Raw genomic sequence first — 14,051 nt, forward strand, 5'->3', positions numbered from 1 at the left:
CACACCAAAAATCACTTAAGAGGTTCAGAGTGAGTGATTTCAAGTTTTAAAAATACACCTTGAGATGTATAAAAGTATATAAATTCGTGTGAGTACCATCTGGACCATCCTTACTGTATAAGGTTCAAGACATATTCTACTGAACTGTCCTAATTTCTTATTTGAAGGGGGCTGTTTGTTTTGAGCCTTCTAATATATCCTGGGGGTGGGGAGGCCTAAATATATTCATATATCAACACAATAAAATTGCAATGCTTAAGATGAACAAGAAATCTCTGATTGTTTTTCAACAAAGCACAAGACCTTATTCAGAGAAGGTGGAGTTGGCTAATTAGATAAAGCATGAAACAGAGACTCCTATTAATTCATTACATTGATTTCTTCTGTCCTACAAAGTTAGGTTTTCTTGGCTGATTAACAGCATTGCTATTAAGACATACATGCTCATCTCTTTGTTAGTTAAAAACACAATAATAAATGTAGTATCCAAACACATTATTGATTTTTAAAATTTTTAAAGAATGATAGTACCACTGTGGAATGTAGTGCTTCTAATAAAATTAACGACAAAAATTAAGTGCAAATATCAGCCCAAAGTACTTCATTAGCAACTCCCTTTCTATTATTAAAAAATATTCACAAGATTTAATGTGTATCAGAAGCATCAATCACAGATTAAAACACGTCACAACGAAATACAGGCAATAATTACACAAGTTCTCTTCACTCCCAACCCTGAGGTTTTAAAATGTTTTCTGACAACATATATTCCCTTTATTTCCACTCCCACATAGAATCTAGGCAAAATACCTATTCTTTAGAAAGCCAAATAATATTGTAGTTTAATACCAAACCTAAATAACGTATATGTATTTCACATGAGCAAAACACAGGTGATATTGTGTTTTCTTCATTCCTAAACTAAAAACAAGATAGCCATGCTGCCAGCAGTAAGGTCCAAAGGAAAACACATTTCACAGCCGTTAAAAAATACATAACTGTCATTGTTAATAAAAGCCAAGTGTGCAACAAACTGGAAATACTGCTTGCTAGCCAAGGACAAGATGTGTCTAAATTCTTGGTTTCAGTACATCTCTTAAATGACCAAAAAAAAAAAAAAAAAAAAATCAAATAACATTAGTTCTTGCAAATACAATGCAAATACAACGCTAATTAAAGTATTCACAAGACAATGACAAATAAGGCTTCAGGACCACAATACATATTATTATGTAACTGCAATACACATTAAGCAATCACCAGGTTGCAGGTAGGCCTTCCAAAAGGAGTTATTATGGTTTACCGTGATCAGAGGATTGTGGTGTTCTACTTAATCATGCTTTTGCCTGCAAGCAGGTGTTTACAGATGTCAAAAAGTAAAACACTGATTCTAAATGTAAACCTATAGTTCTGCCTAATAAATTGTACAGTAATAGCATACTGTACCTCACAGCGTTTTCTGCATAAACTTCCTAATTCGACATGAAGTAAGCTGCATGAAGCAAGTTTCTCTGCTTGCTTTATGAACCAAAATTTAACTTCTGATTCATTTTTATGAAAATGCCAAAACTCACACACTTAGAGCCAGCCCTTGTTTCAAGGACTATCAAGTTAAAATTTAACATCCGGTGCAAAAGAAAGTGAGACAGTGAACGAGGGTTCATTTGGGTATGTTATTGTCTAAAGTAATCCTCAACCCTTCAATGAAAACATAGGCATCTCAAAAGTAAAATTTAAAGGATAACAATATTCAGTCTATTTAATGAACAAATTATAGAAACCGCCAATGATAAACAGAGCATATTCATAATAGAAGTAAATTCCGAATACTTCAATCTCCAAAGACGAGGAAAAAAAAAAAGGTGAGAGGCAGGGCACATGGGTGTCATAAATCAATGTATTTTCTATGATTTCTGTCCTGCCTGCTCAAAAATTTTCAGGAAGTCTGGAGTAAAATCTCTGGGCCCTTGGGAAGATGCTAGATGCTACCCTAACCAGCAACGCAACCCACCTGACACCCCAGAGCAGCTCACAGAACTTCAGAGTAGTGAAAGGGAGGGTATAAATAAGAGAACAGTGAAGGCAGGAGATTTTTCCGGGAGTTGGAATTACGACTCTGTAAGGTCGTTTTCCAAGGCTGTGCTTAAACTATTCACGGAAAAACACTTCTTTTTCTACCTGAAGCAGAGATCTGCAGCAACAGCAGCCAGGCTCCCCTCGTCAGTACCAAAGAAAGACTAAGTTCCAGGTGCAACAAGCATACTAACTGCCCTCTCTGCACCTGGGAGCAGACACAAACGCTCAAAGTCACCCCCAACCAGCTCAACTCCAAATATCTTGGAAGGGGACTGAAGGAAAACGGATACTGAGGTGCCCATTCTCAGGCTTGTAGCATCCGCAGCCGCAGATGGGAGAATTCCTGGCTCTGAGAAGGGGTGACCAAGATGAGGACATTCCAAAATGCGGGACATGTTCTTGCAAAAGAAACACGGGAGTCCCTGGAAACAGACGTGGGCCAGGCTTCTCCTCGCTACTGGTTAAGCTGGGGCGCTCCCACCAACCAGCTCAACGCCACGGGAAGCCCCTAGTGAGGCCCCGTGGCCGGTGACCCCCAACTTGTAGGACGCTCAAGACACAGGCCTCCGCCCTGCCGGCCAGGAACGCTGGCTCCGCGCTTACCTCGCAGGCCTTGAGCTTGTCACCATCTCCCTCAGGCAGACCAGTCCGACGCGTGGCCATCATTTCATTTCAAATGACAAAGAAGGGACAAATCCTTTGGAGTCCACATTGGAGGTGGGGGGGAATGCCACCACACATCCGAAGGGGAAGAATTCCACAAGCAGGCTCCGAGGAGGGGCAGGGCTGGTGAAACAGACAACGTGCCAGGGAATAAAGGTTTTCAGGAAGCGCCTTCAAATGCCTCGCTGATTTCTCGTGACTTCAACTGACTTCGCCTTCTTCTTCCATTTCTGGAGACTTAAAAACAAAGGCGACAGGTCTTCTTGGCAGCCAGTGTCGAGGCCAATTGCAGAAAGCGGTCCCCTTCTTCCCAGTGCCACGCCTGAGTCCTGGAAAAATCCGAATGGGTCGTGAAGGTTCGAGTGTCAGCTCCTAGAGAGATCCTAGGAAAAGGAGAAGTTAAAGGGCATGAACTTTCTCCAGGCGCCTATCACTGTCTTGCCCACATGTCCACACCAAGTTCGCGTCTCCTCCCGAGCAAAACAAACAAAAAAAATTTTAACGTAAACAAACAAAAAGCCTATAAATTCGAGGGGGTGTTTAAAAAAGAGAAATCTCGAAACTGCCCAGCGGTTGCGTCAAACACACCTGGCTCTTATGCAGCCTTCAGGAAAAAATGTTCCCCATTCAAGTGCATTTTAATTCATGTCTTTCCTGGGCAGAGCAGAGGGCTGTGCATGTTGTTTTCTGCATCACCCAGACAGGGACACTTCGGTGAAGTTTTCTCCCCCACGAGGCTGAAATGGGATCACACTTTTCAAGCCCCCCTCTTCGCTCCCCTCCGCCCCCCAAAAACGCAAGCACAAAGCCAGCCTGGCTGGGGCCGGCGTGGGTTCGGCGGCGTCTCCGGGTGACTCGGGCGCCGCCCCTCCGCCCCTCCGCCCCGGCTGGCGTCCCCGAGGAGGCGGCTGTTTTCCTTGGCCCGAGGCGGGGCTGGGTGGGGACGGCCGGGGACGGCCGGGGAGGCGTGCGCGGCCGTGGGTGGGACGCGGGCGCCGCTCCCGCTCCAGGGCATGATTCCGGAGCTACACCCGAGCAACTCTGAAGTCGCGGCTTTTCCCCCAACTACCACTCGACACGGCTTCCCTTCCCCTGTGGCCACCTAGGGGGAAAAAACGAGGAAAAAGCAAACCACCACCCACCTCCCCACGATTCCCCCGCCCCTTCCTGAGGCGGGTCGGGGACCTCGAGCTCCTGAGGAGAGCGGCCCCAATATGGACTTTCTCAAAGGTGCTAGGAGCCCCGGGGCGAGACAAAACCGGGGGCCTTACCCTTCCCGCCCGCTCGGGCCCGGCGGCCGAAGCGCGGCCGCGAGCTGAAGCGGGGACGCTGGCCGGGCGCCGGGCCCGGCCGGGACGCGCTAGGCCGCAGGCTCGGTTAATATTCATGAGCGGCCCCAGGCGCCCCTCCTCCAAGGCCGGCTGGACCCCAGCGCCCACCGCCGGCCTTTGTGCCCTTCCCTCCGCCCCGCCGCCCGCCCTTGCTCCGCACACGCGGGCGCGGCCCCTGCGCCCCCGCCGGGCGCCCGCCGCAGGCTCCCTCCGGCCCCGAGGCAGCGTCCGGCCGGGTGGCCTGTGGCGGGAAGGGAGAGAGCCCGCGGGCAAGCCGGGGTCTCCACGGCCCGCGAGCGCGGCGCCCTCTCGGCTGAGACGGAAAAGAAACCAGACACGCACCAGAGGTAGCGGGACGAGTGGATCCGCACGGGGCTGGCCGGCTCCGGGACAGCGCGCCCCGCCCGCCCGGCGTGAGCCGGACCCCGCAGCCGGACGATCCCGCGCTGCCCGCCGCCGCCGCCGCCGCCGCCGCCGCGCTCCGAGGCCGCCGCCCCCGGCCGGCCGCTCCCAGGCACCGCCGCGACCTGCCCCGGCCGGCCCCGGGCTCTCGGCCGCCGCGGGAGGGCGTGGGGCGGGGCGGCGGCCGCCGGACTCTCCCCTCGCCTCGCCGGGCCGGGCCGGGGCCCCGCTCCGGCGCCCGCGAACGCCAAGTGACAGAAGCGCCTCGCTCCGCGGCCGCGCGGAGCTGTTTCCCGGGGGCGGATTTCTCGCTTCTTCCTCCCTGGATCCACCTCCTCCCACTCCACCTCCTTCCCCTCCCCTCCCCAGGGGAGGCTCTGGGGCTGAATATTTTGTGTCTTGAATAACACGGGCCTGGGGAACCGACGCTGGAGAAGGGGGATTAGCCGGAGGCCGGAGCGGGGTGCTCGCCTGCCCCCCTCCCCGTGGGTCGCGGGACGTACAAGCCCTCGCCCCCCAGCACCCCAAAACCAGGCACACACAACGCTCCCCGCCCCTGCAGTCTCCCAAGCGCTGAGCGGCAGCGTCCAGGGATGGACTTGCTCCCGGGGAAAGAGACCTGGTGGTAGACGTCTGGGGTGGAGAAGGGTACAAGCCTATAACAGCGACATCTGCAGACTCGAGGGATCAAAGGTCCTAGACCGGGGGACAGGGCTTGGCAAATTGTGCCCTCACCCCTTTTTTGCAGCGGGAAGGCAATGAAGCTGCGACGAGACGTGGGACTTCCAGATAAGGGAGTGTCCCCTCACGCCTCACAGCAAAAATCTCTTCCTGTGGTGGGAAGGGGGAAGTTAGCCAAGCGTTGCTCATTCACTTCTTTCCCTTTTATAAATTCTGCAGAGCGGCTGAGCGAATTTGGCGCGGCTAGCGGAACTGTGGAGAGGCGGCTGCGCTTCTCTGTCCGCCACACTCTAGGTCACAGCGGCTCCGGAGCCGCGGCACAACCGCCGCCCTCCCCACCCAGCTCCCGGGCCTTGTCACAGACCCCGGCAGCTCGCTCCGCCCCGCCGTGCCTCACAACATCTCCCGCTGCAAATTACCCAATCGGGAGACGCGACGAGAGAACGCGAACCAATCAGGGGCTGGTGAGTCAGGCTTCCCTCCGCCCTCTTCCCCGCCCCCGGGTGAAGGCCGCCGCCCCCTCGGCCTCCCCTTCCCACCCCGCCCCGCTCCGGGGAGGTGGCTCCCCGGCTCCGAGCCTCGCGGGGCTGGAGGGGAGTTGCTCGCAGTCGGAGGCAGCGTTTGTCACCTTGTCACCCTCATTCTCGCCCCCTCCCATACACACTCCCCTCCCCTTCTCGGTGCTCCTGCTGGTGCTGTTGAGGGTCATTTTTATCCTCACTGCGGCGGGGGACTGCCAGCTATTGTGTCTGATCAGCTGCCACCGCCGTCCAGAGGGAAAAAAAGAACAAAACCTAGAAACTGTGGAGTCCTCTTACCTTTTCCTTCTTTCTTTCTACACTCTCCTCTGTAGACTTAGAGACAGCCCTTCTCCTTCCCCGCCCGCCCACCACCTGAGGTCCTGTTTCTTCATGGGGGACAGGGGAGCGGGGACAAAAAATACTCCCTGCAGCTGGAGTACCTGCGCCTTAGTTTTTACACCTTCCTTAAAGTGGAAGGTGCTAAACCATACCTACAACTAAATCCTCCGCTTCAATTCGAGGGAAGACGTTGACGAGGTCATTTTTATATGGGCATGAAATTTGCATGTTCTTGACAGCCCGACACCAAACAAGTCAGCTAATAATCAAGAAAAGAAAAATAGAATAAAATACAAGGAGGGACTGCCAGTCAGATGGTAATTTACTAAATAGCCCACTGGCTGTAGCAGTATCCAGTGCTAGATACGACTGAGTAAATTAACAAGAAGTGAATAGAAATTCAGGGTTCAAGTAGCTCACCGCTTGTGGGCTTATAGAATATGTCCACAAAGGAAAAACAACTTACAGCACAAAACAACTCCTTGCACATGCAAATGTGCATGCATGGCATGAACGGCGTACCTAACAGCTGAGGACTTTTGGGTTAAAATTTTTGCACTAGAAATTTTTGTAAATGTTGATTGTGAAATTTTCAGTTTGATAAAGGAGAGTAAAATGTGGGCCATAAAAGAAGGAAAAGGAAGGAAAACATGTTCTAGGAATTATGGAAAAATAGCATAACCTAGAGAAGCAATATTTCTATAAGAGGTAGTAAGATGTAAGGATCAAGATTACAATCCAACTCCATCATTTACCACGTAACTTAGGGCAAATTATTACTTATGTGTCTAAGTACTAGACCTATCAAATTCAATGTCTCCTGCTAGGTATTCCTCTAAAAGCTTTACACACAACATATCGAGATAGGTGGGTGGTGAAGCAAGGATTCAAGCCCAGGGGATCTGGCTCCAGAGTCCATTATTTTATTCACAACACTATACTAGGCTGGGCCCAGTGGCTTATGCCTGTAATCCCAGCACTTTGGGAGGCTGAGGTGGGAGGATCGCTTGAGTCCAGGAGTTTGAGACCAGCGTGGGCAACATAGGGAGACCCGTCTGTACAAACAAAAAGTTAGCTGGGCGTGGTGGCATGCGCCTGTAGTCCCAGCTACACAGGAGGCTGTGAGGCAGGAGGATCGCTTGAGCCCAGGAGTTCAAGGCTACAGTGAGCCATGTCCAAGTGTGGCACTCTAGCTATAGCAACAGAGCCAGACTGTGTCTCAAAAAATAATAAATAAATAAATAAATAAATCACTATACTACCTCTTAATATGGGTTTTTAATAATAACAGCTAACACTTAACTTACTATGTGTTAATTATTGTGGTCTTTGAGTGCCAATTTAACTCTACTCCTGGGACAAATATAATTGTGATGTTCTAAAATTTGGGAATGTTTTTAAGAACTGTTATGATAAGTTACTCTCTTAGGTATCTTAAGTGTATTAGGCTATCTGGATGGAGAAGTGCAAAGGCACACAGCTAAGATTTGAAAAGCCTGTGTCCTGGGTTTCTACTGGGCCTCTGAGTTGTAACAGCACCCTCCCTGTCTTGCTGGACTGTTAAAAAGAATCAAATGAGATAATAGATGTGAAGAAATTTTAAGGCCAGGTGCAGTGGCTTATGCCTGTAATCTCAGCACTTTGGCAGGCCCAGGCAGGAGGACCACTTGAGCCCATGAGTTCGACAAGCCTGGGCAACATAACGGGGCCCTATCTCTATAAAAAAAATTTTTTTTTAATTAGCCAGGTGTGGTGGCCAATGCCTGTGGTCCCAGCTACTTGGAAGGCTAAGGTGTGAGGATCGCTTGAGCCCGGGAGGTCAAAGCTGCATTGAGTCTTGATCACACCAGCACACTCCAGCCTGGGCAACAGAAGACACTTTTAAAATGTAAAAAACATTATTTCAATCCAAATATTATGGGCTGGGCGTGGTGGCTCATGTCTGTAATCCCAGCACTTTGGGAGGCCAAGGGGGGCGGATCACTTAAGGCCGGGAGTTCAAGACTAACCTGGGCAACATGGTGAAACCCCTTCTCTACTGAAAATACAAAAATTATCCTGGCGTGATGGCACGAGCCTGTAATCCCAGCTGCTTGAGAGGCTGAGGCATGAGAATCCCTTGAGCCTGGGAGGCAGAGTTGGAGTGAGCCGAGACTGCGCCACTGCACTCCAGCCTGGGTGACAGAGCGAGACTCCATCTCAAAAAATAAAATATTATGAAGCAGAAGTTTGTACTATTTCCTCAACAGGAACCCTACTGTTTATAACATTTTATTGATACTGTTTAGGAATATATGAACCCAGTTAAAAATTAGGTCTATTCCTTTCTGAAGCCATGAGCAAGAATATTTTAATATCAGCTCTCATTTGGATGCGTTTTTGTGTTTGTTTGTTTGTTTTGTTTGTTTTTGTTTTTGAGACGGGGTCCACTCAGTCACCAGGCTGGAGTGCAATGGCACAGTCTCAGCTGACTGCAACCTCTGCCTCCTGGGCTCCAGGTATTCTGGTATCTCAGCTTCCTGAGTAGCTGGAACTACAGGCACATGCCACCACACCCGGGTAATTTTTCTTTCTCCCCCCCCGCCCAGAGACAGGGTTTCACCACGTTACGCAGACTGGTGTTGAACAAATGACGCCTCAGCCTCCCAAAGTGCTGGGTTTACAGGCGTGAGCCACTGCGCTTGGTCATCATTTGGATGCCTTCTGACCAGACCAAAAAGTGAGTGTGGCCCCCCTACGCATCTGGAAAGAGGAAGCCTGCAGCTGGTTTTTCTCCATTCCAAAGGCTAATTGGCATAATTGGTGGAGGGTGCAAGCCCTTGGAATTCTCTTTAGCTGCCGTCGTGGACATCTCACTTGTGAACACCTCCACCAGAGGGACGGCAAGGGAAAGGAAAGGGGGCCAAACTTTAGTCACACGGCTACGTGTTAGTTTCAGTGAGAGAGCTGGTGAAACCATAGGTCTTGGGGCCATTGTAACTGAAAGGAGATTGAAACTAACTGGTTGCTATCTTGATAGTTTTCTTTATCCTCAAATATCATGGATAAGCAAGAGCTAACAGTAATTCTAGCTTTGTTTGCTTTGAAAGGCTATTTTCCTCCTTAGAGTATAGCTAATAAATGTGTGAGTTTCCTATAATCAGACTTCTTGGAGTATCCTTTGAAATAGCCTCTGAAATTACTGTAGCTATATTAATAAAAACTACAAGAAAGCTTTATACACTAAAATCTAGGCAAGACATTTTTGAAGATGAGAACTGTATCCTAAAAAGGTAAGTGTTGGCTTTGCTAATGACATAATATTGTTTTGGTGAACCAATATCAAGGGAAAAAATGTCAAAGCCAGAAATAGAGTCAAAGTATCCCAGCCCCTGGTGTGGAAGGCCATTCTATGATAATCTATGAATGATTTCTACTCTGAATATGTTAACAGAAGCTGGCAATTCTGAGAAGCACAAGTGTTTGCTAGTGAATCCACAAATGAAATTTGCAATTTGGGCTGAAGCATTTGCAAAACTATGTTAAGACCAATGGCCCTCAGAAGACTAAGGGGTTTTGTTTTGTTGGTTTTAGGAAAACGCTATGGATTTTATTTCTTATTCACACATTACCAAAAAGACACATTACCTGCTAATATTACTTTGAAAAAGCAAAAGACTTTTTTTTTTTTTTTTTTTTTGAGACAGAGTCTCACTTTGTCATCCAGGCTGGAGTACAGTGGTGTGATCTTGACTCACTGCAACCTCTGCCTCCTGGGTTCAAGGGATTCTCGTGCCTCAGCCTCCCCAGTAGCTGGGACTACAGGCATGCACCACCACACCCAGCTCATTTTTGTATTTTTTAGTAGAGACAGAATTTTACCATGTTGGCCAGGCTGGTCTCGAACTCCTGACCTCAGGTGATCCACCCACCCCAGCCTCCCAAAGTGCTGGGATTACAGGCGTGAGCCACCATGCCTGGACAAAAAAAGCAAAAGATTTTCATGTTGAACCGAATAGCTACAGAAATCCCACCACACTTGCAAGGCATTTAACTATCGTAGTTGAGAGAAGGGAATGATTCTCCATAATCAGCAGTTTCTAGGATTCTTCCTTCATCTCTTTTAAACAAATAATGTAAATGATTTACTAATTTATTGTTCTGCATTTGCTAAATATGTATCTTATTATTTCTCTCCATATGATTACTATCTTTGATGATTAATTTCTAGAAGGCAATGACATTATTTAATTCTTTATATACAATGCCTAGTAAAGTGCCACACACAATAAATATTCTTGAATAATTTATCTGCCCTCAGTTTATTGTCATCTTTTCCTCCTCTGGACTGGAATACTGGTGTTTATTTTTGGGTTTGTTTGTTTGTTTGTTTCTTTGTTGCTGTTACTTGATTATAAACAATCTTGTTACATGGATATATTGTGGAAAAAAATAATAAATCTTATTTAGCTAAATATTATCTCCTTTTTTAATCTGGATTATAAACTTCTCTAGAGGAGATTCCTGGAGCTTTTACTACTTTCACATACCCATAATATCTACCACATCTTTTACACATAGAAATTACTACAGAATTATTCAAGAAATAAAAGATAGTTATGTCACTATTACGATAAATATTTATACCTCAAGAAATTCCTGGCTGTACAGGTCCAATAACAGTACAGGTCACAGGAAGATATATGTATAGGCCTATGTGAATATGCCTAAAACGAAGAGTGTAAATTATAAGAGGTGTCCACAAAGAGAACACTCGGTATGGGCCTCCAGTTTCGGAAATGCCACATTTTATCTCCTTATCGAAACTTCTCTGGCCGGGCGCTGTGGCTCACACCTGTAATCCCAGTACTTTGGGAGGCTCGGGTGGGTGGATCACTTGAGGTCAGACGTTCGAGACCAGCCTGGACAACATGGTGAAAACCCATCTCTACTAAAACTACAAAAATTAGCTGGGCATGGTAGCATGGGCCTTTAATCCCAGCTTACTCGGGAGGCTGAGACAGGAGAATTGCTTGAACCTGGGAGGCAGGGCCCAGCCTGGTTGACAGAGTGAGACTCCATCTCAAATAAATAAATAAATAAACTTTACCGACAGCGATTTAGCTGTTTTTCAGCCATAAGACCATCCTAAAAATTAATATCACTTGCATTTTGGCGGAAACTATAAAATTTCATCCCGAAGCTTATCCATGATCATATATCAAAAGTTTTCTTTAGATCCAAATTATTATTCAGCATTAGAATTTCCATAATTAAAATTTAGTGGTATGCTAGTCATAGTCATCAACATTGTTTATTTATATGTTTTAAGAAAAAATATGAATAAAAAAATCCATGTGCAAGTTTTCATTTTATTCTAAGAATCGTGACTTTCATTTATAAGTATTCCAACTTTCCTTAAAAATATGAGACCAGTTTTTAAAATGTTTCCACCCACCCAACTAAATATGAGTTGGAACATTGTGAAAATACCGTGCAATCTGGAGAAACCCATATTACAACTGGAGAATTGAAATATGTTTTTATCATTTTGGAATAGAATGCTAAATTCCAACCATTTTAACTAGGAAACTGTGCTAGCAGTTGATTTTTAATATCATAGGCCTAATCCAAAGTAATCAAATCTTTTCATGAAAAAAAATAATAAAAAGTTCCAGCCTTCCCTTTCATTGTCATTGAGCAGAATCAGGAAAGACACCTAAAGACTTCTCTATTCCTTGATTCAAGAAACTCTGAGTATGTCTCAATATTGTCTAGCACTGTAGATTCCATTCCTCTATCCCTACAATTGCTTGCATTCCTTATTAATCCAAAAATCAACTAACCAAGGCTTCTTCCCTCAAATAGGAAAAGATCGCAGGACAATATGTGGTAATTCACATCTGGGCTTAAGTAGGATAGATGGAAGGCTTACATAACCTTTCTCCTCAAAGATTTTTTCAATTATATTTTAATTTTTAAAAATTATAACGTAAAAAAGAAAAAAACAAACACTAAAACTATGAAGGGGCCCAATCTCATACCACGTTTTATGAACCCATTCTCATGCCTCCTTCCAGCTTTCTTCTGTGGCTCCTCATTGCTTGAATCCAACAAGAAGCCTGGGGTCCTCAAAGATAATTCATCCACCCTGTTTCTTTCAATATAAATAGAAATTTTAGATAGTAAATATTCATCAAAGATGAATGAAAAGGAAATAAGACTGACATAAACATTTTAAATTGTGATATTGGGGAAGAGATGAAATAAAGGAATATATTCTAAAAAGAAAAGATACATTATGGAAGAAGATTAACCCCAGTAAGCAGAAGAAATATAGAGACAAATGTTTCATACCCTGAAGAAAATAAAATATATCAAAAGTGAAATCACAAGAGAATGGATGAAATATAAAAGATGTTAGAATGGCTAAGACAAGGTATTGAGAGGGAAAAATCATACCATTGCAGAAATAATACATGAATTAGAAATAATAAGAAATAAGAAATGTCTGGCAAGGCACAGTAGCTCATGCCTGTAATCCCAGCACTTTGGGAGGCCAAGCTGGGAGAATCACTTGAGCCTGGGAATTCAAGACTAGCCTGGGCAACACAGTGAGACCTTATCTCTATTTTTAAAAAATAAAAATAAGAAATATCTAGCAGAAAATTGTGGGATGGATGACAGACTTTTTTTAAAGCACATCAAATACAAAGGAAAAGGACAAAGATTGAAGTGATTACACAGGAGATGAAAAATATAGAAGACAACAGAAATCTGATTTAGAGAAATTGATGTCTCTGACAGAATTTACAACTAATGAAACTAAAAAAAAATTTTTTCAAAGATATACTATGGTAGCCTGCTAAATGTTCCCCCAAATCTGTTCTCTCCTTCTCCTATAATAGTAGTATTTTAGTTAGGCACCTGGTTAACAAGCTAGACTTTCTATCTAGGTGTGTCTAGGTGTGGCCATGACTAAATTCTAGGCAATGAAATGTGGGCAGGAATGATTGTGTGTCACTCTGGAAGCCTTCCCTTAAAAGGCTTAGATCTGTGCCTTCCTAGACCCTTCCCCGATTCACAGTGACTGGAGGTAGGGTTGCCAAGTTTAGCAAATAAAAACAATGAGCACACAGTTCAATTTGAACATCAGATAAACAACAGATAACTTTTTAGTATAAAAAAGCCTCATTCAAATTGGTGTTTGAAGCCAAAAAAAAAAAAAGAAAAAAAGAAAAATGTTGCAGGCAATAAACAAATCAGATTTTAGTGTGTGTCTCATTAAAAAAAAAAACTTTTGGGCACAGTGGCTCACACCTGTCATCCAACACTTTGGGAGGCCGAGGCATAAAGATTTTTTGAGCCCGGGAATTCAAGACCAGCCTGGTCAACATAATTAGACCTATCTCTACAAAAACATTTAAAAATTACCTGGGTGTGGTAGCTAATTTTTAGCCCAAGCTATTCTTGAACTCCCAGCCTCAAGCAAGCTTCACACCTTAGTCTCCCAAAGTTCTGGGATTACAGGCATGAGCCACTGCACCCAGCCTTTCAGCTGCTTTTAAATGTGAATGACCACATGATTCAATCTTTAAGTCACATTATTTGTTTTCTTCAAAATTTTTCTTATCAATTAATGCTGAGAAAAATTTTTAGGTGAGTAATGGTTTTCCTTTGGGTCAGGGATCAGCAAATTTTTCTGTAAAGGGCCAGATAGATAACATTTTAGGCTTTGCAGTGCCACGCGACCTCTGTTGCAACTACTCAACTCTGCTGTTACAGTACTAAAGCAGGGATGGACAACGTATAAATGAATGAATGTGGCTGTTTTCTATAAAACTTCATAACAGATAGAAGACTGGATTTGGTATATGTGCCACAGTCGGCCAACCCCTGCATTAGGTAATCCACTTTGATTTTCTTTTTTGAGACAGAGTCTCACTCTGTTGCCCAGGCTGGAGTGCAGTGGCGTGATCTTGGCTCACTGCAACCTCCACCTCCCAGGTTCAAGCAATACTCCCGTCTCAGCCTCCCGAATAACTGAGACTACAGGTGC

The 14,051-nt window shown here is 45.4% G+C and overlaps 1 protein-coding gene across 3 annotated transcripts in view; it reads right to left on the reverse strand.

Moving 5' to 3' along the window:
* Positions 1–4,109, reverse strand: part of ARHGAP21 (Rho GTPase activating protein 21) — a 136,001-nt gene extending 131,892 nt beyond the window's left edge. Inside the window, exons 1-2 of one of the 3 annotated variants that reach the window (XM_054522088.2) lie at positions 4,011–4,109; positions 2,680–3,122 (exon numbers count right to left, since the gene is read on the reverse strand). In XM_054522088.2, the coding sequence (XP_054378063.1) occupies positions 2,680–2,742 (63 nt within the window). In that variant the 5' untranslated portion in view covers positions 2,743–3,122; positions 4,011–4,109. Of the gene's footprint in view, positions 1–2,679; positions 3,123–4,010 lie in introns of those variants that run through there. The other 2 variants (XM_024253724.3, XM_054522094.2) reach the window with 2 other exon arrangements.
* Between the last annotated feature and the right edge of the window lie 9,942 nt (positions 4,110–14,051).

The sequence above is a fragment of the Pongo abelii genome, chromosome 8 (assembly GCF_028885655.2).
Source record: "Pongo abelii isolate AG06213 chromosome 8, NHGRI_mPonAbe1-v2.0_pri, whole genome shotgun sequence".
Lineage (NCBI taxonomy): Eukaryota > Metazoa > Chordata > Mammalia > Primates > Hominidae > Pongo > Pongo abelii.